This window comes from Macaca thibetana, chromosome 3, assembly GCF_024542745.1.
Source record: "Macaca thibetana thibetana isolate TM-01 chromosome 3, ASM2454274v1, whole genome shotgun sequence".
In the NCBI taxonomy this organism is placed as follows: Eukaryota; Metazoa; Chordata; class Mammalia; order Primates; family Cercopithecidae; genus Macaca; species Macaca thibetana.
The window spans coordinates 18,867,109-18,894,225 of record NC_065580.1 but is presented as its reverse complement, the minus strand read 5'-3'; the positions used below and the strand labels follow the sequence as shown (position 1 = coordinate 18,894,225).

Sequence of the window (27,117 nt, the reverse complement as noted above, 5' to 3'; positions counted from 1 at the left end):
CTGGACTCTGGCTTCCTTCTCCAGTAGGATTCTGTCCCCTTAGCCTGCTGTCCCCTTCGCTGTCTTGTGGATGCCCTGCCTTTAGTCAAATCTTGTTGACACTCATTGCAGTAATGTAAGTACATTGGTTGGCAGCTGGTAGAACTCAGATGGCATTCTATACAGCATCACAGAGAGGTTGATCTGATAGCTAGCAGTGTCTCCTTGTGCCAGGCACTGTCCTTGAGTGCGCCATATGTTTTCATTTATTTAATCCCTCAACAGCCAAGTGAGGTAGATAAGTATGTCACAGAAAACTGAGGCACAGCAAGGTTATATAACTTGCCTAGGACCAGTTAGTAAAGGTAGAGCCAGAATTTAGCCCACTTGACTGATTGCAGTCTGTGTTCCTAGCCCTCGGATTCCATGGAGTCTAACAGGTTAGAATGAAGACTCACAAGTCCAAAGGTGATAGGCAGACCCATCCTTAATCTAGTGGGCACCATCTAATCAGCTGCCAGCACGGCTAGAAGATAAAGCAGGCAGAAAAACGTTGAATAGACTGGCCTAGTCTCCCAGCCTACATCTTTCTTCCGTGCTGGATGCTTCCTGCCCTTGAACATCGGACTCCACGTTCTTCAGTCTTAGAATTCAGACAGGTTCTCCTTGCTCCCCGGCTTTCAGACGGCCTATTGTGGGACCTTGTGATACTGAGTTAATACTTAATAAACTATCATCCATCCATCCATCCATCCCTCCCTCCCTCCCTCCCTCCATCCAATCTATCTTCTTTAGTTCTGTCCCTCTAGAGAACCCTAATACAGGTCCCAAAGGCTAAGAGACAAAAATTTGGGCTGGGTGCAGTGGCTCACACCTGTAATTTCAGCACTTTGGAAGGCTAAGGCAGGAAGATTGCTTGGACCCAGGAGTTCGAGACCAGGCTGGGCAACCAGTGAGGCCCCATCTTTACAAAAAAATTGAAAATTAGCTGGGTGTGGTGGTGCACGCCTGTGGTCCCAGCATCTTGGGAGACTGAGGTGAGAGGATGGCTTGAGCCCAGGAGGTTGAGGCTGGAGTAAGCCATGACTGCACCACTGCACTCCTGCCTGGGCAACACAGTAAGATCCTGTCTCAGAAAAAACCTCCAAAATTTGCAAAGATTAGAGGTGGATGGGAAAACTGAAATTGGAGGTTGTGATAAGTAGGGGGTGGGAGGATGGTGGTGGGATTGATATATGATGTGCGAGACTCCTCCAGGGCACCCAGAAACAGCAAGACAGCTTCTAGAATAAGTGTAGGAAGCTGGGGGTGGTGACTCACACCTGCAACCCCAGCACTTTGGGAGGCCAAGGTGGGTGGATTGTTTTAGGCCAGGAGTTCAAGACCAGCCTGGCCAACATAGCGAAATCCCATCTCTACTAAAAAAACAAACACACACACACACACACAAATTAGCCGGGCATGGTGATGCACGCCTGTAGTCCCAGCTACTTGGGAGGCTGAGGCACAAGAACCACTTGAACCCAGGAGGTGGAGGCTGCAGTGAGCCAAGATCGCACCAGCCTGGGCGACAGAGGGAGACTCTGTCTCAAATAAATAAATAAATAAGCATAGGAGAGGGTCAAATACTATTTCTTACTATTATTGCAAATCTTTTGTCTCAGGTTGTATTTGCCTTAAAAAGACAAAACAAAAATGTAGGGAATTTACACATATTACTTTTCACTCGTAGAGCCCTTATTTTTTCTTTTCTCAACTCTGGCATAGAAGGATTTATGTAAACTTTTGAATTTATAAAATTTCAGAATTAGCACTTTATAAAGTGTAAAGGCATTTTGGAAGATGGAGGCTGGGAAGAGTCTGGACAAGGGAAGGAGAGACTTGAGCCCAGGAGTGGATCAAGAGGAAGATGTGGATGGTGCTTCTGCAAGACATGGGAAGGCAGCACCCCAGGATCAGAGATGGCGGGCAGAGCAGGACCTTTTCCTCTCCTCCTTACCTGGGCTGACCACCTTCGGAGCTGGGGCAGATGGGGCAGGATGTGGCTTCAGTGTGGAGGGCAGGAGAGGAGGGAGCGGCCCGGGTGGGCAAGGCTGTGAGGGAGGCTGCTGTGCTGCCCCATGGGGCCACAGTTAGGTCCAGCAAAAGGGGTAGAAGGGGTGCACCGCGCATGCCCTCTACTCATATGCCAGCTCTGAGCCTCTGGAAATCCACATTTGGTTCCTGTATCCTAACAGCATTTCTCACATGTCACTTATTTACAGCCTGTTATTCACTAGAAGGTGAGCTCAATTCTAGATGATGACCAGCATTTCTTCAGTGTGCCCAGATCCTGGGAAAGTGGACTCAGAGAGGTTAGCTGAGTGACAAAAAACCTCCACAAGAAATTACATTTTTAACCCAAAGTGGGTTGCGCCTGCAAAGAAATTTTTAGAACACAAACCATTCCTAAGGACCATCTATTCCTTCCTTAATTAAAAGTATATCATTAAAAATACGTAGAAAAACAGTTTAGAAGAGTCTTTAGAGTCAGACAGACTGAAAATGCCTGTATTCATACGAACCTGGAAATGTCACTGACCCCTCGGAGCATCGGATGCATCTGTAGGATGAGGAATGTAGTACCCACTTTGCCGGGTTATTTTGAGAAAGAAAGAAAAACATCCTTGCACACAGTAAGTACTCAAATGGAATGAAATAAAAGATAGTAAGGGCTCCTGTTTCAAATCCCGTCTGTAACATAGCATTTGATCCTTCCTACTCTAAAATAATTGACATTTATCATCAACATCCCACAGTGATGTGTCTCATGCCATCTCACTGCTGTGAAACCACAATAATCAGCTGAAAAGTCTAAGGAGAGTAGGTCCTGATCATTGTTTCATTACATATGAGCTTCGGGAAGGGCAGACAACCCACAGATTTACAAAGAGTATATGGATTTTCACAAAAGGAGCAGATTTGTTCAGCTTTAGGTTTCAACCAATTTCATGAAAACAGACACAAGAGATGCAAACTGCTTTTGTGGATACCGTTTAGTGGTGGAAATGTGTTTAGGTGTGCAGGCTTTGGCGTCCCTGTTCTTGTGCAGATATTAGAGGGAGGGAGGGCATGGTCTTTGGTCCTTCTGGTTACTTGGTTTCTGGGACTCTGAGCTCAGTTTCTCCTCGGGAACACACTTCCTGCCCACTTGGTCTCCTTCTTAGGCTTCTCTTCTGCCCTGGAAGTGATGCCTGCAGGGCTCCTTCCTTCCTAATCCAGAGTTCCTCTCTCATCTCATCTCATCTCCTCTGAGGCCAGATCTTTTTCCTGGTCCCTATCATCCCTCTCTCTCAGATCCTGGGTCCAAAACTGAGCTCATCTTCCTCACGGAGGGTGCACTTAACACTCCCACCTTCACCAGCCAGCCAGGCCACCACACCACCCCTGGCTCTCCCTTGCCTTTCGTGTCTCACACAAGCTCCTTGAGGCCTGGGACTTGGCTTTGCTCACTCCTGCAGCCTTAGTGCTAAAACAGTGCCTACTGTACTGCAGGTGTTAGGAAATATTTGTGGGATGTGTGTTCATCACCAAGTACCTACATCCGTTTCTATGTTTCAGCCTCATCTTGCCAATTATACTTTTGTATTCTTCCCTCTCTTTGAGCAATCACTCATCCCCAGCAATACTGCTAATAAAATAAGACAATTACTTTTCACACTGAAGTCTTCAGAAAGAGTAAGGAGCAGACGCTGAACCCAGTTTTTCACATTCTTAAATAATTTCCCACGATTCAAGAAGCAGAAAAAGGGAACAGAAAGTCAGAATTAGATATAGAATTCCGATTCTTTTTCTTTCAAGGACGCATTTTATACAAGTTTCAACATTTATACTTTCAAACAAAATGAGCAAAAAATACACTGAGTGCTAAAAAAATCAAAACAGAAGTAATACAATTTTAATTTCAATATTTTAAAATACAGAAATTGGAAAGAATACTAAATACAACTTTAAACAAGTCACTTGTCCTCCCCTATAATAATCAATGTAAGCTACTTAAAGACTTACAAATTTAAAGTAAAACAGAAACAAAATAAATACTGTACACTTTCCCTGCCTGCAGGCAAAAGATGGGAAATACTGTTATGAATCAGCAAAGAAATGCTCTTCAAGCTTCAGCACCCCACCTCCCAGCCACACCCCACGCCATTGTCACACAGTGGGCTTCCGGACTGAAAGGACACACGTCACACACACTGACTGCCTATACAAACAGACGAGACACTATTCCGCAGACACCCCAAACAAGGAGAACAGTCCCCTCAGACCGTGGGCATAAAAATCAGTAAGAAAAGTCAGTCAGGCTAGCAAAACGTTCCTACAAAACTAGTAAATACCAGAGCCAACAACTGTCCCCTCTCCAAATTTCACAGATTTGAAACCCCTAAAACCAATACTACCCCTCCCCATCACCCCCCAAAAAACCTTGCTGAAGCACTGGCAAAGTTAGACATTTCACAGTAAATGTGAAAGTTCATATTATATAATCTCTTAAAATGAACCTTTTCACCCTCTTTCCACAGCATGAAACTGTTATGGCTTAATTTATATTAAAAGTAGAAAAGTCTTTTCTGAAGGAAATCCCATCTGTGAAGATGCATTTCCTGATCAGTGCTATTTCATACCTAACAACTGTATGACTTGCTTTTGCAGTCAGAAGCTGTTTTTGGAAAAATTGAGGTTATAGCTTTTGATTCAGTCTAACTGTAAACTGTAAGGCCCTTAGTTTGGTTTAGGTTTCTTTTGCAAGATAAAATAACCTTGGGGTTCACTTAGCAAGTTACACCTCAGGTTCCTGACTATAATGTGGAAGTTATACATAGTTTTGTAAAAATAAATGGTTACTTATGAATCTTAGAAGGAAGAAATGATACTAGGTAAGGAATTAACTCCTCATTATATTTTACATTTAATGCTGGTAAGTTTTACCAACCAAAATACATCAAAGAAATATGAGAGTATGTCTGGGTTATTTTATGCCTGCAAAGTATTATATTTTTGAGCACTTATGATCACTGTTTTGGTGAAAAATCTTGGAGAAAACAGCTGACATTTTGAAAAGGAACTGGTCAAAATAAAACTGGCTGGAGACAAGTTTTACCTTTATAATTAAGCTCCATTTATGACTAGTTTCTGAAAGAAAGAGAAGTGAATTCAGAGTGTCACAGGTCTTGCATAGGTAAACTACTTGGAGGTCAAGGGCTACGTGGTAGCCAGGGTTTATTAGTGAAATAGTGCAGAGCAGATAAACTTGGAAGAATCACTGAATATAGTTTCGAAAAGGTTTTAACAACAAAATGTAACGTTATACTTGTTAAGACAAAGTCTCAAGACACTAGAAGGGGCACCAGGGTGAGGGGGAGAATCTAAGGATATTGCAAAAGAGTATTATTTTCTCTCAATTAAAATGAGGGAAAAAATACTATAGAAGAATAAAATCACAGTCAGTCACAACAAGCTAATTGCTTTGGAAATAGACATTTGCTTCCTAATGACCTTAATTTTTAAAATTTATGCTAAGGGTATCAAATATTTGACTTTATAGCATGGAAAAGAGGGAAGGGCTTCTAGGAAGGCTACAGTATTAAGATTACATTACGTTCAACAGCAACAGAATGAGAAAATTAATTCTTCCCCTTTCTTTCCACCTGGTTTCAAGGAAGCACAGCAAATCATCCCATAGGGCAAGCCGAAAACCGGGGACTGTTTTAGGAAGCAAGGTGTCAGAGGCCCCAGATCCACTGTGTCTCCCCACGCAAATCACTGCCCACTCTGGGTTTCAACTGTGTCTCCTTTCTTTACCAGCGACACTCTGTCTAGGCTAAAGATCTGAGGCTCAAGCTCCCCAAGACTGCTTTAGAGGAAGGTCTAGGACACCAGGAAAAGACTGGTGAGCTCTAGCTTCTCTCTGTATTAATATTTAATGAGAAAAATGAATTTTTGATAATTACGCCTAGCAGTAGCATACTGGGTCACATGATTATTCCAATCAACTCTACCTATAGTCTTACTGCTGCAGAGAGCATCTTTTGAAAAAGGCAGGAAGAATCTTGTCTGTTGCAGACGTCTGGTGGAGCCTCCTTTCCTACAGTAGCTTCTCTCTACCAAGCAAGCTGTTGTTACCCAACCCAGAGCAGCTGTCTTTGTGCATTCTCACCCTTCTAACCACCTCATTCACCTGACAAGTTCCCTGGGGAGTTTCTAAGTCATTTTAATTCCATGACTTCCTTCACCTTTATATTGTACCTGAAGAGTATGCAGAATCTGTGGGGATGGTACTTTCCTAATTCTTCAAGAAAAACCTAAAGCCATCTTTCAGTTAAATCATCTTAACGTACTTGAGGATACACATTCTCACTCTCTTATCCATAAACAACCTCATTTTTCTTCCACTTCAAGCACGAATTCTGATTTTAATCCAGCACCTTGTTGGAGATTCCTCGGATTTTTAAAGTAGCATGCCTCTAGGCATACATTTGATATAAAATAAACACCATGAATAGTATTAGTTTTCATTTAAAAATATATATAAAGGTGCATTCGTTAATTACCAGTTTTAACTTAATGATAAGTTCTCTGTATGTACGAAGTGTTAATAGATTGTTTTTCTTAGTTGATTATCATAATAAACACTTTAATCCAAATTTACAAATGAGGAAACTAAGAGTCAGAAAGAGTAAGTGACTTATTCAAGGTTACAACACAGCTGATAACTAAGTGGCAGAACTTGGACAAAAGCCCAGGTCTTCTGCTTCCTTGCATGCTATACCAAGTCCCTGTATGACCATATTAATTACCAAGTTGAAGCATTTCTTAAATGTGAAATTACTTTCACTTCTACAGTGGCATATCTCAGTTGAAACTAAAAAAGTTAGGATTTTTTTTTTTTTTTTTTTTTTTTTTTTTTTTTTTGAGACAGAGTCTCGCTCCGTCGCCCAGGCTGGAGTGCAATGGCATGATCTCGGCTCACTGCAACCTCTGCCTCCCAGGTTCAAGTGATTCTCCTGCCTCAGCCTCCCGAGTAGCTGGGATTACAGGCACCTGCCACCATGCCCAGCTAATTTTTGTATTTTTAGTAGACATGGGGTTTCACTATATTGGCCAGGCTGGTCTTGAACTCCTGACCTTGTGATCCGCCTGCCTCGGCCTCCCAAAGTGTTGGGATTACAGACATGAGCCACGGCGCCCAGCCCTCAGGATGTTTTTTAATGAACAGGGGTCCTCTTTTGCTCACATTTGCTTAGAAGTGAAAATAATACTGCTAATTTCCTGGAGAAGATACCTTCAAGGGCAGAGACCACAACTGCAACTTTATCTTCCCCCACAGTACTAGGTAGTGCTGGGCACACAGTAGATGTTTGATAAATACCTGTTGATCCCATATGAATAAATACAGTAGACTATATTGAAAAGGCAATAATTAGGATTATTTAAAAATAGAAAAGTATTCAAGCTAAGTAATTAGTGATAAAGATGGGCTTGTTTCCTCTGAGTTTATGAGTTCAGTCAGAATCTTTAATTCTGTATGCTTAAAAATGAACTGATACTTATGAAGTTCAACGTATTTCTAGGATACTGAACTACTACAAACTGCCAACTTTATATTGCTTACATCATTCATCAATATTGAAAAGCATAATATTATGTGACATTGTGAATTATAATCCAGTGGATCCCAGCTGAACAGTCACTTATTTGAAACAATACAGGAAAATTATCATCTATTACTATTATTAAAGTTGCATATGTTAAATCATGATTTTCAATTTTACATATTTGTATTTGCTTACGACTAGCTAAATGCTATCAATGCTGTCTTCCTAAGTTGCTGTGTCTGTATGGTATAAATGAGGTTCTCTATTACTGTTAATAAAGCCCAGGTACTGGCAGCAGTTACCACAAAGTTCAGTCATTTCCATGAGATAAAGGGATGCATCACGGCCAGTAATGTTATAAGAGGTTTGACTAGGAGTCACCAGATCAATGGCTGAATTTTCACCAATTCAGAAAAAGATACATGGATTCTATTCAAGTGCTTCTATTACCTTGCTGAAAGTTTTCTAACCTAGCCACACTTAAGGGGCTAAAACTACTAAAAATGAATCCACAGTACCTTCACTTTAGAATTCCACATACGGGCTACTCAAAATTAGTACTTCTCAGCCTAAGGACACAGTGGATACTGGCCACAATTTTAATTCATAAAAATAAATTAAATTTCATTTTAATTCATAAAAATAAATTTTCATTTTAATTTTTGTGGCTAAATAAACTGAAAATATTCAGAGTTGTGAAAAACATAAAGGAAAAAAGAAAACCCAGATCATGATATAACAGGAAAAGGAAATTATAGCTCTTACACCTCTTATTTCTTAACCTCAAATAAAAACACGACTATTGTAACACCAACTCAGGATCTACAGAAAACCAACACATCACAAGAATACACTGTGTGGGAAGGTAGGAGAATCAGTCAAACCCAGATTTTTGACATCCTGAGATAAGATGACTCTACCCATCTTTCCACTGGTTTTGGCATAGTGTAGACAGGGTTTACACAGGTTGTTAATAGACACTGAGGATTTCCATAAAAATTATTTTTCCTGATACCCAGATAAGATTCAGACTTTGGTCCAGTCACTCTGAACCAGAAAGGCTACTTCATAAACTATTTCATATTTATCCCATGACATTTTGGAATGGGGACACTAAGAAGTATTTCTCTTTGAAAATACACATTTGAATGCAACCATGAAAGATGATGGTACAGACTTTTTTCTTCTTAGCAATTCAAGTGATACTTAATAGAGAAGGGTAAGTCCTGCTATCTTGCTGAGTAAAAAAAGACAATCCACAATACGGCCATACTTCTTCTCCATAAAAATAAATTTTATCTATTTGTCTATATTTTCTTTGTAGGAATTTGTAAAATGCTCTATTGTCAGACTTGGGAACATTTCTGCCTCATCCCCAGAAATCACTTATTTTTATGCCATTGAGGGAAAAAAGGGAAAATAGAAGCTACTAAAAGCAACTGAAAACTGGCATTTAGTAAAAATCATACATAAAGGAAATAAGTGATTACCTTAAAGTTTAACCAGATACTTAACCTCAATATGCACTGGTCAGGTTAGGATAGATAGAAGAAACTGCCAAAAGCACCTATTTTACTCCAAATCCATATCTTAAGTAATTCTTTGAAAATTAAGAAATAAAAAAAGTAAATACACACAAAAGAGCTATTCCAACATGCTTGCTTCTATACAACTTAATGTAGTATTAATCCTATTATATTACGGCTTATTATGCAGATTTGAATATCCTAAGTCAAATAACATTTTCCAACAAATCAGGTATGGAGAATAAAAGCATCATAAGATATAACCTCCGCAGCAGGTGTCAGTCCTGTTGTCCAACACCAGCAGTACGAAGAAGGCCTGTTGTAGTTACAAATGTATTTGGAAAAACTATAAACATGACAATTTAACCAAACTTATAATACTTTTCCCACAAGTAGGAAAAAGATATTAAAGCTGTTCTCTTTGGGACCCAGATATCATCAGCAGAAATGAAAATGCAAAAGCCTATTTTTTTTAATATTGAGAAGAAAATCACAATGTCAAACGAAATGAGAAATGAGGGATCTTTTATGGAGTTCTTACACATTGGCTAAGAAAGTATTTCCCTGCAAAGAGAAGAGTCTCACTGGGTCATCACAAAATGATAGGGAGTGCAGAGGGAAGGTGGGATATAAGGTAATCAACCTGGATAACAGTATGCACCTTGGATGTTAGCAAAAGCGAAGCTAATAGCTTATAAAAAACACATGAAATATATAAAATAAAATGATTTTCATATACATCTTAATTTAAAATAATTAATGCATCAAATCCCTGTTTAAGACTTTAACCTGAATATCAAATTTAAGAGTCCAGACTAGTTACTGTTACCGTGGCTCTTCCCCACATGTAACACACACACTATCAAAAATAATTTAAAAACCTTCACATTCTTACATCTAAATTAGTGAGATATTTCTCCAGAAATCTTCCAAATAAATAGCTTTAAAAAAAGAATTTAAAAGCTGTTAACTTTAAAAAAAAATCTGTTAAATAAATTATTGATAATTCTTTACCCTACCACTGAAAATACATCAAGACACTACCAACAACAAAATAAAATTCAAGCCCTGACAAGAGACCCTTTCCAGTTCGAGGTCTCTTTTTAAGGTTCTACCCTCCTTCCTCCTCTCCCCCACCAGGTCCAAAATGGTTATTGCTGAGTGGGTGTGGCACAGTGAAAATGCAGCATCGGGTTCATTCTGTTCTTCAGGCAGTGTTCTTACTATACACACAAACTGCTCCAGGCAAGGGGACAGCGGAAGCTCCAGGCTCCTGCACCCCTAGACTGGTCTCCAAAGGGAAGAATGGCTGCAACGGCAGCTCTGTCACACAAAGAAACGTGCATGGCCATTTCTGTTCAACTTAAGGATCTTCCCAAGACGTTGTTTGGCTGTTGCCATTCCTTTTTTTGGACGTTTACCTATAAAACACCAAAAGAAGTGTAAATAACAATGAAAAGCACACTTAAGAGAGCCCCTGGAAGACTACAGGGGGAGCTTTCTTTATGGGAAGCCAGCCCTCAGGTGTTCTGCATGGACAAAGTCGTACTTCTAGACTTCCGCTGTTTAAAACCCTTCCACCTCAGCACACTAGGCCCTCACAAGACTCCCAAGGCCTTCCCACCGTCTGGTCTACCTGCTCTTCAGCCTGGGTTCTTCCCTATCCTGCATTACACTATGCTTAGGCAACAAAACAGACTACCACTTCACAAATACCCCATATCCTGTTTCTCCCCTTTGTGCCCTGCCTCAGGCTCAATCCTCTGCCTTAAAAGCTGTCTATTTTGTCACTTTCCCCAATTCAGCCTGGCTAATCCCTGAGCATCTGATTTTAGGATGTCTTTTGCTCCTCAGAGCTGATTTGGGGATCCTTTTTCTTTGTTCCTGTAGTAGCTTGTGTATACTGGCATCATGATGCATGAGATGTTGAACAACTTGAGTGTAGAGACTACACCTCAACTGCCACGATGACCATCACATACAGTCAGAAATATACTTCCTCTATACGTGTGTGAAAGTTACCTTTTGTTGCTTGGTTGCTGATAGGTGGTGGATTTGATGCCGGTCTCTTGGTGGGGTGAAGGGGCACGGAGAAGGAAGTTTCACTAACTGGCCTTTCTGGGCTTAGACTGCCATTACTTAGCTGGCATGTTCCCGAAGTCAGGTTTGAATTCTGCATATACTTTCCATTCTGAAGGCTTGAGCCGCTGCTGTCCACATAATTCCTACTTTGTACCCTCTGACTAATTTCTGATGAACCTTCCTTTTTGATGCATTTCTGGCTTCTACTTAGATCCTGAAGGAGGAGGAAGGAAATGAGGCTGAATTTTTAGGGTTTAAATGAGGTATTTAAGCTCTCTATGCATTGGCAAAGTCAAGTAAGAGAAGAAACAAACTACTGAATTCTGATTTTCTTAACATCTATTAGCCACAGATGACCACTCCCGCGTCATGTCATCTCAGTAGCTCTGAAGGACTCGGGTCTTGAAGTTGCATCGTAAGTTAAGGCGGCGAAAGAGAGAGTGAGAGAAAACAATGTAAACAGGCAACACACCCTACTTGCTACTCCGCTCAGTGAGCACATGCCACACAGGGACCCTGAGCTGGGGGAACGGATCTCCCACTTCCTTGACACGTCACAGCTCCCTTGGACCTCTCATGTGCCATGTTCTTTTTTAGAATCTATCTTTTGTCAGGTTCATCTCCACTGTATTTTTTTGCTAGGAAATCCTTAGATCCAGAGTCCCAAGCTTGGTGTTTTCCTTTTACTACAACCACTCTTTCAGTCTCTTAAGACTATTGAGTAAACTTTCAGGGGGCAAAAAAACGCTACTGATTGGTGAGTCTTGAAATTAACTGAGAGGGTCATAATCAGCATTAAAAAGAGAAAGGAACAGACTAGATGTGAACAGAGTACACTACAGTGTGAATGTTTCATGAAACCAGTTTTCATTATGCTAATCATCCGTCCTCTATGTTTTCATTTATTTTCAAAAACAATTATAAAAAGAACAGCCAGATTTAAATAATAGCTTACATTATGTAATGAATCCTATAGTGTTAATAAGTGATAAACTTTATGACCAGCTACAGTGAGGCACTATAAAATTATATACTGAAAAGTATAATGAGATTTCTTATGACCTTTGACTCTGGAATGTATACTTCTAGTCAAAGAACGTATACTCACAAAGCCTTCCTTTAAAAAAAAAACAAAACTTGCCTCTTCTTCTTATAAAAGTAATTGCTTAAATATCTAAAAAATATAGATAAGCCAAATTAAAAAAAATTAATAAAAACCACCCATAATTCCACTACTCAGAGATTCATGATGTTCCATATTTAGGGGTAGAGTCTTTTCTGTCTATATACACAGATATCTCCTCCTGCAGGGATTGTAGTCCATTCCTCCAGTCAACCCAGGGCTCTGGAAGATGGCAAAACCCAGGAGGCCCTTTTCACTTCTGCTGAGGTCTTTCAGTGCTATGTGAAAGCTTTATTCACAAGAGATTTCCCCTTCACTTCTTAAACAGTCGACTCAAGTTCCCGTCTCCTCTTCCCTCCTTCTCTTCTCACCCACAAATGTTTCTTCACTTAAAGGAGAACTAGAGGCAATATTTCTGCCTTTGCTGATATACTTTCTTTCTTACGTGTGCTTAGGGTAGAGGGGTTTAGGGCCCCACAGTGCCACATGAGAACTTTCTCTCTTTGGTTGCCGTTTTCCAGCGTTTGCAGCAAAAGGTTGTATCACTTTCCTTGTTCGGTGCTGCTGGTAAAGTTTTAGTTTTTTCAAAACTGCTACTTTGGGGTCATTTTGTTTGGCATAAGCATTAATATTCTGGGATCCTAAAACATCCAGGTTTTTCTCTTATAGCAACGGTTCTTCATCTGGAATCAATGAATGGTCTGGGGCAAGAGGGGGTGGTAGTAGCACAAATGGTGAGTAATGTAAGCAAAAGTTGTGTTTATCATGGATGTTTTTGACAGAAAGATAATCTGTAACTTTCATCAAATGCTCAAAGAAATTTGGTATCCAAAACTGTTCAAGAAACAGATCAGAGATTAAAAAGATATGATATTCTTCTTTTCCTTGAATATTTCAATCTAACCGATATAACCTACAGGGCAAAGTTGGCAGCCAGTGGTTTAACTGCTTCCTTGAATAAATTATTTTTTTCCAGATGGCATTCTATCCATGAGCCTTATGTTAGTCATCATTTCGGCATCTCTCAAAATGGACAATTGTTCAAATGTGCATTTAACTGTAATTTTTTGGCTGCCTAGATCTAGCAGTTGATAACTGGTTGTTACAGTTTTAAAAAAGAAAGCAAAAACTACGTTAATGACCATTTAAAATCTCCTTTTAACGTTTCAAACTTTGAATATACCTGAGGATTAAATCTGGAAGTATCAAACTGTTTAATCCAGGAGGAAGTCCTCAAGTCTGGATCTTCAGTCTTGACATGGTATCCTAAAGAGAAGTTTTAGTTTAATTAACTTTGCACAAACTTGATATGAAATGACAAAATTAGCCTAATGCTTAAAAATGAAAGCAGGCTGGGTGCGGTGGCTCATGCCTGTAATCCCAACACTCTGGGAGGCCGAGGCAGGTGAATCACTTGAGGTCAGGAGTTCAAGACCAGCCTGGCCAACATGGTGAAATCCCATCTCTATTAAAAATACAAAATTTAGTTGGGTGTGGTGGCAGACGACTGTAATCTCAGCTACTTGGGAGGCTGAGGCACAAGAATCACTTGAACTCGGGAGGTAGAGGTTGCAGTGAGCTGAAATCATGCCACTGCATTCCAGCCTAGGCAACAGAGTGAGATTCCATCTTGGGGGTGAAAAAAAAAAGCAAATTTATGTTGACATTTTATTTAAAAACACATTAACTCTTTAGATACTTATTTGCATACCTTTACCTTCACTATATGTCTTTCCCTCTCAAAAACAAAAAGTCACCAGCTCATAACCTATTATGCTAATTCTTTTGATTCTCTCAAAGACTGTCTTCATTTATTCATTCATTCGCTAGACAAGTGAAGCAGTGAGATGGAGAAGGAACAAATAAATCTGTAATTGTTTGTGATCAATTAGTTATAAACACCACCACACTCAGACCAGCCTCAAAGACCGTCTTTATATGATGGGTTTTGGGCTACATGCTGGAAGATCTACAATCGAATTTTTTTTTTTTTTTGAGACAGAGTTTCGCTCTTGTTGCCCAGGCTGGAGCGCAATGGCGTGATCTCGGCTCACTGCAACCTCCACCTCCCAGGTTCAAGCAGTTCTCCTGCCTCAGCCTCCCAAGTAAGCTAGGATTACAGGCATGTGCCACCACGCCCAGCTAATTCTTGTATGTTTAGTAGAGATGGGGTTTCTCCTTGTTGGTCAGGCTGGTCTTGAACTTCCAACCTCAGGTGATCCGCCCGTCTCAGCCTCCCAAAGTGCTGCGATTACAGGCGTGAACTACTGCGCCCAGCGATATAGAATCAAATTCTATGGCCACCTATTGTATATGTAAAACCAATGCAATAATTCTCTCTAAAAATGGTACATTTTTCCACATAGAATAAGGCAGGTATTTGCCTGAATTTTGCAGTATTTCCATGAAAGTGTTCAAAGGACTAAAGGAAGACAAAATGGTGCAGTAGAAAAACAGGCAAACCCAGATTTGAAATTGAGTTATTCCATTACCAACGCAACTTTAGGCAACTTTCTCTCCAAACTTCAATTTCCTCTTATACAATAAGCAAAGACTTTGAGATCAGATGGTCCTGGCTTCAAATTCCAATACCACTGAATAATAGCTATGCGAAGTACGGACAAGTTAAGTTAAATTAGTTTTACTAAGTCTTATTTCCTTTACCAGTAAAATGGGAGTAATTTTACCTACAAGTATTGTTTTAAGAATTAAGTGAAATAACCAGGCATGGTGGCTCACACCTGTAATCTCAGCACTTTGGAAAGCAGAGGCAGGAGGATCACCTGAGCTCAGGAGTTGGACCAGTCTGGGCAACATAGTTGAGACCCTGTCTCTACAAAATATCAAAAAGTTAGCCAGGTGTGGTGACATATATCTGTAGTTCCAGCTACTTGGGAGGCTGAGACAGGAAGATTGCTTGAGCCCTGGAGGTTGAGGTTACAGTGAGCCATATTTGTGCCACTGCATTCCAGCCTGGGCAACAGAGTGAGACAGTCTCAAAATAAATAAATAAATAAATAAATAAATAAATAAATAAATAAAAATTATTTCAGTGAAATGGATGTCAGGCTCCTCGGGTAGGATCAAACACAATTATTATATAAGCATTCAATTTTAATATAGTACTATTTTCTCCCCAGTTGTCCTCAGGCTTTTTGGGATACAAACATTTTCTTTAAAGGCACAAAGAAGAAAACACTATGTGGCATGCCTAACACTGCCACTGAGTCCATTCTCTTTTCCTAATACTTTCTTTTCAAGTAGGAGAAAGAATAGCCTCAATCAGAAAGAAACAGTTCAAAACTTGTTTTTCCTCTCATAAAAGGAAAAAGGGCTGATTGTTCAAGCTTAGTTGACCATTTAAGGCACCAAAACACTCCTTCCACTCTGATCAACCTGTCTGTAAAAGGGAAATAATACTAACTAGCTTGCAGTAACAATGGAAGAATGATGCTAGTGAACACAATTGTCAATCCCAAGTAATTTACATTTTGAGGTCTTCTGCTTCCATCTTACATGATATGTCAGCATTGTGCTTTTTTTTTTGGTCAACCTTCTTAACACATTTCCAACTAAAGATGCTTATTCATAATCTCTAACCTAAATGAGGATTATTGAGCCATTAAGTTGGGCACCATATGTTACTTTTTAGAGACGGATATTTTATGTTTCTTACCACATTCCACTGGTTTATGATAGCGATACAACTGCCTAACCTCAGGGTTACTGCTATGGCAGCTGCTGGGATCCTGGAGAGAGTTTCTTTCACCACTGCAGTCTGTGCTTTGTATCTGCCTTTGTAAACAAGTGGAATAGTGCAACCCTGCCATAGACAGCATGCCCTGAATAGCTTCTTCCTCTGTGCTCGTCGAGGTAGGACATTCCCTAAAGAGGAGATGACACAAAAAAGGAGTCTATTTTTTCTGATGACATTTTTGGTAAAATGTAAAACTAAAAAAAATTTTCATAGTATTTATCTGACAATATAATAAGACTTACTACTATCAGCAAGCCTACCTTTTAATTGGAATTTCACTTCTAGATGGCTTCTGGCTCTTTTGAAGGAAGTTCCTCATCACATTAGATTCCTCCTTAAAGTTGGATGTTATTTCTTGTTTCTTTTCATCACCTGAACTTTCAGACTCTTCAGTGGTAAAGTTATTTTTCTGAGATAGTAATTACACGAAACAAAGCTACATAAGAAATTGACCAAGTCTGTATAAATTAGTCCAAAAAGATTTTATACATCTAGGGAAAGTCAGAATCTTAATTATCATGGAATTATTTCTGTATTTCACATGGAAAAAAATGATAATCTCTATTAACTAGCTGAACATACTACCTTAAAAAAATACACAGTATAGGCTTCAAGGTAAAATAAAACATAATCCATGAGAAATATGAAACAAGGATAGTATAAGCAAAGGAGTCTCTCCCTCTACCCTTTCCAAAATCAGACAAAAGCTCTATGTCTCAAATGTGAATGGTCACATGATGGCGTGTGTGTACACTGACCACCACAGAAGACCCTGGGCTACATAAGTCAGAGAGACAAGCTTTGAGAAAAGCTGTCATTTGCCTTCCTTCCAGGAGAAGTTACGTGATGCTCATCTTTCCATCAAATAACGTACAAGCCACGGGGTCTCAGGCGTACCAGTGCAGTGCACTCGGGTCCAGAGTCTTCTGACTCAGAAATATCAGAATATCCGGATGATCTACTCCTGAGTTCTGATTTCACACGTGTAAAAAACCCTGAAAAAGAATGAAAAGATGAGAGAAAAATAGAAAGTCATTTGACTATGATGAACAAGGTGACAAAGTGATATTTAAAGTCCACCCAGCTTGTGATGTCTCTCAATCTCTTGCTCTACCTTCCTTTTTCACTTTTATTTTCTTTATTCTTTCTCCCCTTAAGGTCTTTCTCCATAATTGGCCAAGATACAGACTGAAGTATATTCTCAAATATTAAGTGTGGTATTTCCATAATTATATATTCCTTATTTGGATACATTGACTGTTTTATATTTCTTTCCAGAAGAAAAATGTTGAAACTAAAATTAGGCCGGGCGCGCTGGCTCAAGCCTGTCTGTAATCCCAGCACTTTGGGAGGCCGAGGCGGGTGGATCACGAGGTCAGGAGATCGAGACCATCCTGGCTAACATGGTGAAACCCCGTCTCTACTAAAAATACAAAAAACTAGCCGGGCGTGGTGGCGGGCGCCTGTAGTCCCAGCTACTCGGAGGCTGAGGCGGGAGAATGGCGTGAACCCGGGAGGTAGAGCTTGCAGTGAGCCGAGATCGCGCCACTGCACTCCAGCCTGGGCGACAGAGCGAGACTCCGTCTCAAAAAAAAAAAAAAAAAAACAAAAAACTAAAATTAGCTACTAGATGCATTTCACACTTCTCCTTTTGCATTAGTTGTATCATTAGAAAACAAAAAGATAACTTTCCCAAACATAAAAAGCATTCACGTAGATAGTGAATTCAACATGCTTATAAACTGGGCTTTCTCTTTCATGAGGCACTGACATAGAGCAATGGTTCGATGGATTCCTGTTGATTAGCACCTGGCATGTGCGCAAAGGCAGAGTCACCAACTACAGCAGTGCCAATTTTACTCAAATTAGCAGGAACTGGGGTGTTCAACATGGATTAAATGTTAGTTATCTGAAACATTTATTTGTCAAGTACCAAAATATTCATTCGAACTACTTTTTAAAATAGAAAGGAATACAGAGATCCTGAAATATGTTGAGAAATTAAGGCTTAATTCAAAGAAGAAAGACCTTAAGGAGAAGGAGTGTTACTATTTTGCCATACTGATGATAACCAATTAATAACCCAGTAAAGACCTTCTTGTCAACAAGTAATCAATTAAAACCACAATACATGGATTACTAACAGCTTCAGATTAGCTAATCATATATACTTCCTAATTCTGAAAACCATATACATGGTACCTGAAGTTATATGTAAAATTAAATTAAACTTGAAACTTTTATTTTGGGGAGTAGAGGCCTATAATATGCATGAGCTTTCAAGCGACTCTTTAAAAACTGACTAGAGGAGTGCATCCCTAATCCACATACATCCCCCTCACTGAGAACACCATGCCTGGCCACTACACCTCACTGGGCATTCATGTTCAGCACTTCTCTGATGGGTGAACTACTCAGACATACTTCAGATTTTTCAAGACAGTTTTAGGGACACAAAACTTTTCTGCTATTATAAACTTAAGAACTTCAAAATTAGCAAGTTACTTTACATATTATATTAGTAATGAAAAGATCTTTAAAATAACCATTAAAACATACTGTTCAGTGGTTTTTGAGATTCTTCATTTTCTACTCCCTCTATTCTTGAACGCTCTTCTATCTTCATTTTTGCCTTTTTTGTCCTTCTTTTATCCTCTTCATTTTCACTATCTGCTGTATAAAGACTCTGATCTGCAAAGGGCTGTCTTTCATCTCTGTATCAAGAAGGAAATAAAGTTAGAATATAGTGCAAGACTCTGTAGCCAAACAGTATTTATTCCCCTCTCCCTTAATTTACAAAGAGTAGAGAATGGAAACATTGTCCCCATATTTCAATCAACTGTGCAATAGTATGTACTAGGGATCTGAGGTTTGTTTTTTGTTTGTTTTTTGAGACAGGGTCTTGCTCTGTTGCCCTGGCTGCAGTGTAGTGGTGCAATCATAGCTCACTGTAACTTTGAACTCCTGGGCTCCAGCGATCCTCTCACCTCAGTTTCTCAAGCAGCCAGGACTACAGGCATGGCCACCACACCCAGCTAATTTAGTTTTAGTTTTTTGTAGAGATGGAGTCTCGCTAAGTTGCCCAGGCTAGTTTCAAATTCCTAGTCGCAGAGATCTTCCCACCTTAGACTCCCAAATCAACTTGGGATTACGGGTGTGAGCCACTGAGCTCACTACAGATTAAACGGGGATCCCCAACCCCTGGGCCATAGACTGGTACCAGTCCGTGGCCTGTGAGGAACTGGGCCGCACAGCAGGAGGTTAGTTAGTGGGCCAGTGAGCATTACCACCTGAGCTCTGTCTCCTGTCAGATCAGTGGCAGCATTAGATTGTCACAGGAGCGTGAACCATATTGTGAACTACACATGTCCAAGGGTTACACACTCCTTATGAGAATCTAATGCCTGATGATCTGAGGTGGAATAGTTTAATCCCAAAACCATTCCCTGGCTGAGAAACAATTGTCTTCCACAAAACCGGTCCCTGGTGCCAAAAGGGTTGAGGATCACTGGGTTAAATGAACAAAGGAAACCCAATGAAAATTAATCTATTTGATACTCTGATTTACTTTACATACTTAATTATTCTTCCATTTGTCAGCAGTAATCGTAGATCATTATCTTTCGCTCTCCATTCAGGTACCGTGGAAGATGGTTGGAGATGTTTGTTGAATTTTCCATTCAGTTTAGAGCTCAAGATGTCCTGAAGATATAAAAGCAGAACTTACTTACCATCCACCTTCAGGTAGCCCTGCTTGACTGAAAGAATACAGTATACCACCACCTCCCCCATGGTTCTGCATCTCAAAGATACAGGCAGCCACCTGGGCTTGGGGATATGCAGCAGTATGGCACTCCAGAGTTCCTAAAGCCAAAGCAAGAGTATGGCTCATCTTTCTGGAGGGCCATTAACCATGAAATGCATTCTAGAAAGTAAAACATAAAATATGCATAAAGTGAATTCAAAGAAATGTCATTCTTACAGAAAGCTGAAAAACTGGAGAAGTGCTGCCTCAGAGTATTTTAGCTCTCTTCCCCTTGCTTCTTCCTGCTAAAGTGCTAGCTACTGGGCCTTTCCATTCACCCATCCTTCATCTAATACCGAGTCAGCAACTTACAGGTCACCACGCTGCTACCACTACGAACAAGGGTCACCATGCGACATAAAGGTAGTAGCTGGTTTTTAATGTAGAAAAAAGACTTCCTTTTCATAGTGATTTTTCCCTTAATAATAAATAGAACCTTTCATAATAAGCTTAATCTTCTCTGATGATTACAGTTTAGAACAACATAATCTTAAAACAATATAATTACATACAATTTAAAATATTTAAGAAAGTTTTTTATATATGGGTTTTTTGTTTTTTTTAAAAAAAGCCAGGATCTAGCTATGTTGGCCTTAAACTCCTGGGCTTAAATGATCCTCCTGACTTAAGTCTCCTAAGTAGCTGGGACTACAGGCCCACACCACAGCACCTGGTTCTTCGATCTTACTCATTTAAAATGGTTGCTTATCCCCTACTTGGGATGTAAAAGTATGGATGATGCAGAGCTCACTAGAAAGTCACTACCATGTTCTGCAAAGGTGCTACACTGATCTCATTACTGCCTTCCACTTTCTCCTTTGTCCAGTAGGCCAGCACTTCACAAAGTTTAAGAGTTTCGTCTGACAGTCTCCCATTCTAACAGTCCTCCAGGCTGACTGCTGGCTCAAGCAGAGGCTTTCAGCATTTGCTCTTCCTCTGCCTGTAATGTGATTCCTCCAACCACCGAGTAACCATTTGACTTCTTCCTATTTGTTATTCAGCTGTCGGTTCAAACCTGAGAGACTCTCTGACCACCTTAGCTAAGGCAGCCAGCTTTACCTCATCCCTCTTTATTCTGTTGTTCTATTGTTTTGGGTTTTTAAAGTAACACTTATCATCTGAAATTGTATTATTTTAGTATATGTCTCTGTCTCCCCATCCTTCCAGCTTGAACTAGGATGGAAGCTTCATGAGGGGCAGGGACTTAAGTTTTGCTCACAATGTTCTCCAGAGCCTAGAAGAGGAAGTGGTACTTGCTAAAGACTCAATAAACGTATCAGCAATCGAATGAGGTCTATTCATTCAAATTCTACACTAAAACCTAGAAAGATTTAGCACCGCTCCCTGTCACAGGCATAACTACTGGTTGATCTCTACAATGCTGCAGCCAAGATTAGATATCAACAACAGTCAGACTATATTCTCTTATTAAGCCTTTAAAGACTTTAAGGAACAGCCAAGTTTCTTTTTGTTGTCATGAAACATAATACTTGCCTCTTCCCATGGACACATCTCTAATCTTTTGAGGACCTCCCTTGTGTGGAGCTCTAGGATGTCTAGGTTAGAAGGAGTTCGGACATTATGATCTCGAAGTTTCCTCATCTTTCTTCGGGAATGGTATGGGGAAGTTGCTTCATTTGAGGATCGTGAAACTGGACACACAGTAGGAATTCCCTGAGATTTAACTGGTTTGCCGTTTTCCTCCTTTAAGAATTAAAATCAGAGTATTTTTATGAGAAGGCTACTACATACATACATGACTAACTAGTCATCCATAAAAATATTTTAGAAAACAAAAACCATTCAGTTTAACCATATAAACACAAAAAAGACTAAACCCTGAGATTCAAAAAGCTTTGCTGAGACCTTTATATCCCTTCTCTCCCCAACATAATATACATGAACATATTTGATTTTTTTTTTTTTTTTTTTGAGTCAGGGTCTCGCTCTTGTCACCCAGGCTGCAGTGTGTGAAGTGCAGTGGTGCAATCTTGTCTCACTGCAATCTCTGCCTCCTGGGCTCAAGCAATCCTCCTACCTTAGCCTCCCAAGTAGCTGGGACTACAGGCGCACACCACTGCACCAGGCTAATGTTTTAGAGACAGGGATTTGCCATGTTGCCCAGGCTGGTCTTGAACTCCTGAGCTCAGGGGATCCACCTGCCTCAGCTTCCCAAAGTGCTGGGATTACAGGTGTTAAATTAGCCACTGCAGTGGGCCTTGATTTTCAATATCTTATTAAAGGCTGTGTTGCATTCTACTGTATGGATATAGCTTAATTTTCTGACCTAATACTTACTGGTAGCCATTTAGGCTGCTGTTCTTTCCGACAACGAACATTCTTTTCACGTACATATTTGAATAAATTAATTACTTTTAAAAACAAAATGATACATCTATGTAGTTTTAAAAATCATTCTATAAGCATATCATGAAAAATAGCAGTCTCCTCTTCCCCATCCCTGACTCTCATTCTCCAGAGGCAACCACTTGCAAAATTTTTTACTGTGGTAACATAAACATAAAATCTGCCATTTTAACAATTTTTAAGTGTACAGTTTAGTGGCATTAAGTAGAGTCACAGTGTTGTGCAACCATCACTGCCATCCATCTCCAGAACCTTCTCATCTGCACAAACTGAAACTGTACCCAGTACACAATAATTTCCCATTCTCCCTTCCCACCAACCCCTAGCAACTATGATTCTACTTGCGTTCTCTATGAATTTGACACCTCTAGGAACCTCATATAAGTGGAATTTTATAAGATTTGTCCTTTGGTGACTGGCTTACTTCACTTAGCAAAATATCTTCAAGGTTCATCCACGCTGTAGCATGTGTCAGCATTCCCTTCGTTTTAATTTTTATTATACTTTAAGTTCTAGGGTACATGTGCACGACATGCAGGTTTGTTACATATGTATACACGTGCCATGTTGGTGTGCTGCACCCATTAACTCGTCATTTACATTAGGTGTATCTCTTAAAGCTATCCCTCTCCTTTACCCCCACCCCACGACAGGTCCCAGTGTATGATGTTCTCTACCCTGCGTCCAAGTGTTCCCATTGTTCAATTCCCACCTATGAGTGAGAACATGCGGTATTTGGTTTTCTGTCCTTGCGACAGTTTGCTCAGAATGATGGTTTCCAGCTTCATCCATGTCCCTACAAAGGACATGAACTCATCCTTTTTTATGGCTGCATAGTATTTCATAGTGTGTATGTGCCACATTTTCTTAATCCAGTCTATCATTGATGGACATTTGGGTGGGTTCCAAGTCTTTGCTATTGTGAATAGTGCCACAATAAACATACTTGTGCATGTTTCTTTATAGCAGCAAGATTTATAATCCTTTAGGTATATACCCAGTAATGGGATGGCTGGGTCAAATGGTATTTCTAGTTCTAGATCCTTGAGAAATCGCCACACTGTCTTCCACAATGGTTGAACTAGTTTACAGTTCCACCAACAGTGTAAAAGTGTTCCTATTTCTCCACATCCTCTCCAGCACCTGCTGTTTCCTGACTTTTTAATGATCACCAGTCCAACTGGTGTGAGATGGTATCTCATTGTGGTTTTGATTTGCACTTCTCTGATGGCCAGTGATGATGAGCATTTTTTCATGTGTCTGTTTGCTGCATAAATGTCTTCTTTTGAGAAGTGTCTGTTCATATCCTTTGCCCACTTTTTGATAGGGCTGATTTTTTCTTGTCAATTTGTTTAAGTTCTTTGTAGATTCTGGATATTAGCCCTTTGTCAGATGGGTAGATTACAAAATTTTTCTCCCATTTTGTAGGTTGCCTGTTCCCTCTGATGGTAGTTTCTTTTGCTCTGCAGAAGCTCTTTAGTTTAATTAGATTCCATTTGTCAATTCTGGCTTTTGTTGCCATTGCTTATGGTGTTTTAGTCATGAAGTCCTAGCCCATGCCTATGCCTGAACGTAACTGCCTAGGTTTTCTTCTAGGGTTTTTATGGTTTTAGGTCTAACATTTAAGTCTTTAATCCATTTTGAATTAAATTTCACATAAGGTGTAAGGAAGAGATCCAGTTTCAGCTTTCTACATATGAGCCAATTTTCCCGAGCACCATTTATTAAATAGGGAATCCTTTCCCCATTTCTTGTTTCTGTCAGGTTTGTCAAAGATCAGATGGTTGTAGATATGTGGTATTAATTCTGAGGGCTCTGTTCTGTTCCATTAGTCTACATCTCTGTTTTGGTAAAAAAAAAAAAAAAAAGTACCATTTTCATGATACTGATTCTTTCTATCCATGAGCATGGAATGTTCTTCCATTTGTTTGTGTTGTCTTTTATTTCGTTGAGCAGTGGTTTGTAGTTCTCCTTGAAGAGGTCCTTCACATTCCTTGTAAGTTGGATTCCTAGGTACTTTATTCTATTTGAAGCAACTGTGAATGGGAGTTCACTCATGATTTGGCTCTCTGTTTGTCTGTTATTGGTGTATAGGAATGCTTGTGATTTTTGCACATTGATTTTGTATCCTGAGACTTTGCTGAAGTTGCTTATCAGCTTAAGGAGATTTTGGGCTGAGACAATGGGGTTTTCTAAATCATGTCTCTGCAAAAAGGGACAATTTGACTTTCTCTTTTCCTAACTGAATACCCTTTCTTTCTTTCTCCTGCCTGATTGCCCTGACCAGAACTTCCAACACTATGTTGAATAGGAGTGGTGAGAGAGGGCATCCCTGTCTTGTGCCAGTTTTCAAAGGGAATGCTTCCAGTTTTTGCACATTCAGTACGATATTGGCTGTGGGTCAGTCATAAATAGCTCTTATTATTTTGAGATACGTTCCATCAATACCGAATTTACTGAGAGTTTTTAGCATGAAGGGCTGTTGAATTTTGTGAAAGGCCTTTTCTGCATCTATTGAGATAATCATGTGGTTTTTGTCTTTGGTTCTGTTTATATGATGGATTACATTTACTGATTTGCTTATGTTGAACAGCCTTGCATCCCAGGGAGGAAGCCAACTTGATCATGTTGGATAAGCTTTTTGATGTGCTGCTGGATTTGGTTTGCCAGTATTTTATTGAGGATTTTTGCATCCATGTTCATCAGGGATATTGGTCTAAAATTTTTTTTGTTGTGTCTCTGCCAGGCTTTGGTATCAGGATAATACTGGCCTCATAAAATTAGTTAGGGAGGATTCCCTCTTTTTCTATTGATTGGAATATTTTCAGAAGGAATGGTACCAGCTCCTCTTTGTACCTCTGGTAGAATTAGGCTGTGAATCCATCTGGTCCTGGACTTTTTTTGGTTGGTAGGTTATTAATTATTGCCTCAATTTCAGAGCCTGTTATTGGTCTATTCAGGGATTCAATTTCTTCCTGGTTTAGTCTTGGGAGGGTGTATGTGTCCAGGATTGTATCCATTTCTTCTAGATTTTCTAGTTTATTTGTGTAGAGGTGTTTATAGTATTCTATGATGGTAGTTTGTATTTCCATGGGATTGGTGGTGATATCCCTTTTATCATTTTTTATTGCCTCTCCGCTTTTCTTCTTTATTAGTCTTGCTAGCGGTCTATCAATTTTGTTGATCTTTTCAAACAACCAGTTCCTGGATTCATTGATTCTTTGAAGGGTTTTTTTGTGTCTCTATCTCCTTCAGTTCTGCTCTGATCTTAAGTTATTTCTTGCCTTCTGCTAGCTTTTGAATTTGTTTGCTCTTGCTTCTCTAGTTCTTTTAATTGTGATGTTAGGGTATCAATTTTAGATCTTTCCTGCTTTCTCTTGTGACCATTTAGTGCTATAAATTTCCCTCTACACACTGCTTTAAATGTGTCCCAGAGATTCTGGTATGTTGTGTCTTCGTTCTCATTGGTTTCAAAGAACATCTTTATTTCTGCCTTCATTTCATTATGTACCCAGTAGTCATTCAGGAGCAGGTTGTTCAGTTTCCATGTAGTTGTGCAGTTTTGAGTGAGTTTCTTAATCCTGAGTTCTAATCTCATTGCATTGTGGTCTGACAGACAGTTTGTTATAGCTTCTGTTCTTTTACATTTGCCGAGGAGTGCTTTACTTCCAACTATGTGGTGAATTTTGGAGTAAGTGTGATGTGGTGCTAAGAAGAACGTATATTCTGTTGATTTGGGGTGGAGAGTTCTGTAGATGTCTATTAGGTCTGCTTGGTGCAGAGCTGAGTTCAAGTCCTGGATATCTTTTTTAACTTTCTGTCTCGTTGATCTGTCTAATGTTGACAGTGGCGTGTTAAAGTCTCCCATTATTATTGTGTGGGAGTTGAAGTCTTTTTGTAGGTCTCTAAGGACTTGCTTTATGAATCTGGGTGCTCCTGTACTGGGTGCATATATATTTAGGATACTTAGTTCTTCTTGTTGAATTTATCCCTTTACCATTATGTAATGGCCTTGTCTCTTTTGATCTTTGTTGGTTCAAAGTCTGTTTTATCAGAGACTAGGATTGCAACCCCTGCTTTTGTTTTCCATTTGCTTGACAGATCTGCCTCCATCCCTTTATTTTGAGCCTATGTGTGTCTCTGCATGTGAGATGGGTCTCCTGAATACAGCACACTGATGGGTCTTGACTCTATCCAATTTGCCAGTCTATGTCTTTTAATTGGAGGATTTAGGACATTTACATTTAAGGTTAATATTGTTATGTGTGAATTTGATCCTGTCATTATGATGTCAGCTGGTTATTTTGCTCATTAGTTGATGCAGTTCCTTCCTAGCATCAATGGTCTTTACATTTTGGCATGTTTTTGCAGTGGCTGGTACTGGTTGTTCCTTTCCATGTTTAGTGCTTCCTTCAGGAACTCTTGTAGGGCAGGCCTGGTAGTGACAAAATCTCTCAGCATTTGCTTGTCTGTAAAGGATTTTATTTCTCCTTCACTTATGAAACTTAGTTTGGTTGGATATGAAATTCTGGGTTGAAAAATCTTTTCTTTAAGAATGTTGAATATTGGCTCCCACTCTCTTCTGGCTTATAGAGTTTCTGCCAAGAGATCCGCTATTAGTCTGATGGGCTTCCCTTTGCGGTTAATCTGACCTTTCTCTCTGGCTGCCCTTAACATTTTTTCCTTCATTTCAACTTTGGAGAATCTGACAATTATGGGTCTTGGAATTGCTCTTCTCAAGGAGTATCTTTGTGGTGTTCTCTGTATTTCCTGAATTTGAATGTTGGCCTGCCTTGCTAGGTTGGGGAACTTCTCCTGGATAATATCCTGAAAAGCATTTTCCA

The 27,117-nt window shown here is 39.8% G+C and overlaps 2 protein-coding genes across 27 annotated transcripts in view; one reads left to right on the top strand and one right to left on the bottom strand.

Annotated features, from left to right (window-relative positions):
• NDUFB2 (NADH:ubiquinone oxidoreductase subunit B2) overlaps positions 1 to 27,117 on the top strand; it is a 1,166,996-nt gene that overhangs the window by 543,489 nt on the left and 596,390 nt on the right. The window lies entirely within an intron of this gene.
• The window catches only part of KDM7A (lysine demethylase 7A), a 94,782-nt gene continuing 71,453 nt past the window's right edge, over positions 3,789 to 27,117 (bottom strand). Inside the window, exons 12-20 of the mRNA XM_050782235.1 lie at positions 21,401 to 21,610; positions 19,679 to 19,803; positions 18,661 to 18,815; positions 16,999 to 17,096; positions 16,362 to 16,510; positions 16,021 to 16,229; positions 13,528 to 13,610; positions 11,162 to 11,435; positions 3,789 to 10,560 (exon numbers count right to left, since the gene is read on the bottom strand). Of these exons, the coding sequence (XP_050638192.1) occupies positions 10,466 to 10,560; positions 11,162 to 11,435; positions 13,528 to 13,610; positions 16,021 to 16,229; positions 16,362 to 16,510; positions 16,999 to 17,096; positions 18,661 to 18,815; positions 19,679 to 19,803; positions 21,401 to 21,610 (1,398 nt within the window). The 3' untranslated portion in view covers positions 3,789 to 10,465. The remainder of the gene's footprint in view (positions 10,561 to 11,161; positions 11,436 to 13,527; positions 13,611 to 16,020; positions 16,230 to 16,361; positions 16,511 to 16,998; positions 17,097 to 18,660; positions 18,816 to 19,678; positions 19,804 to 21,400; positions 21,611 to 27,117) is intronic.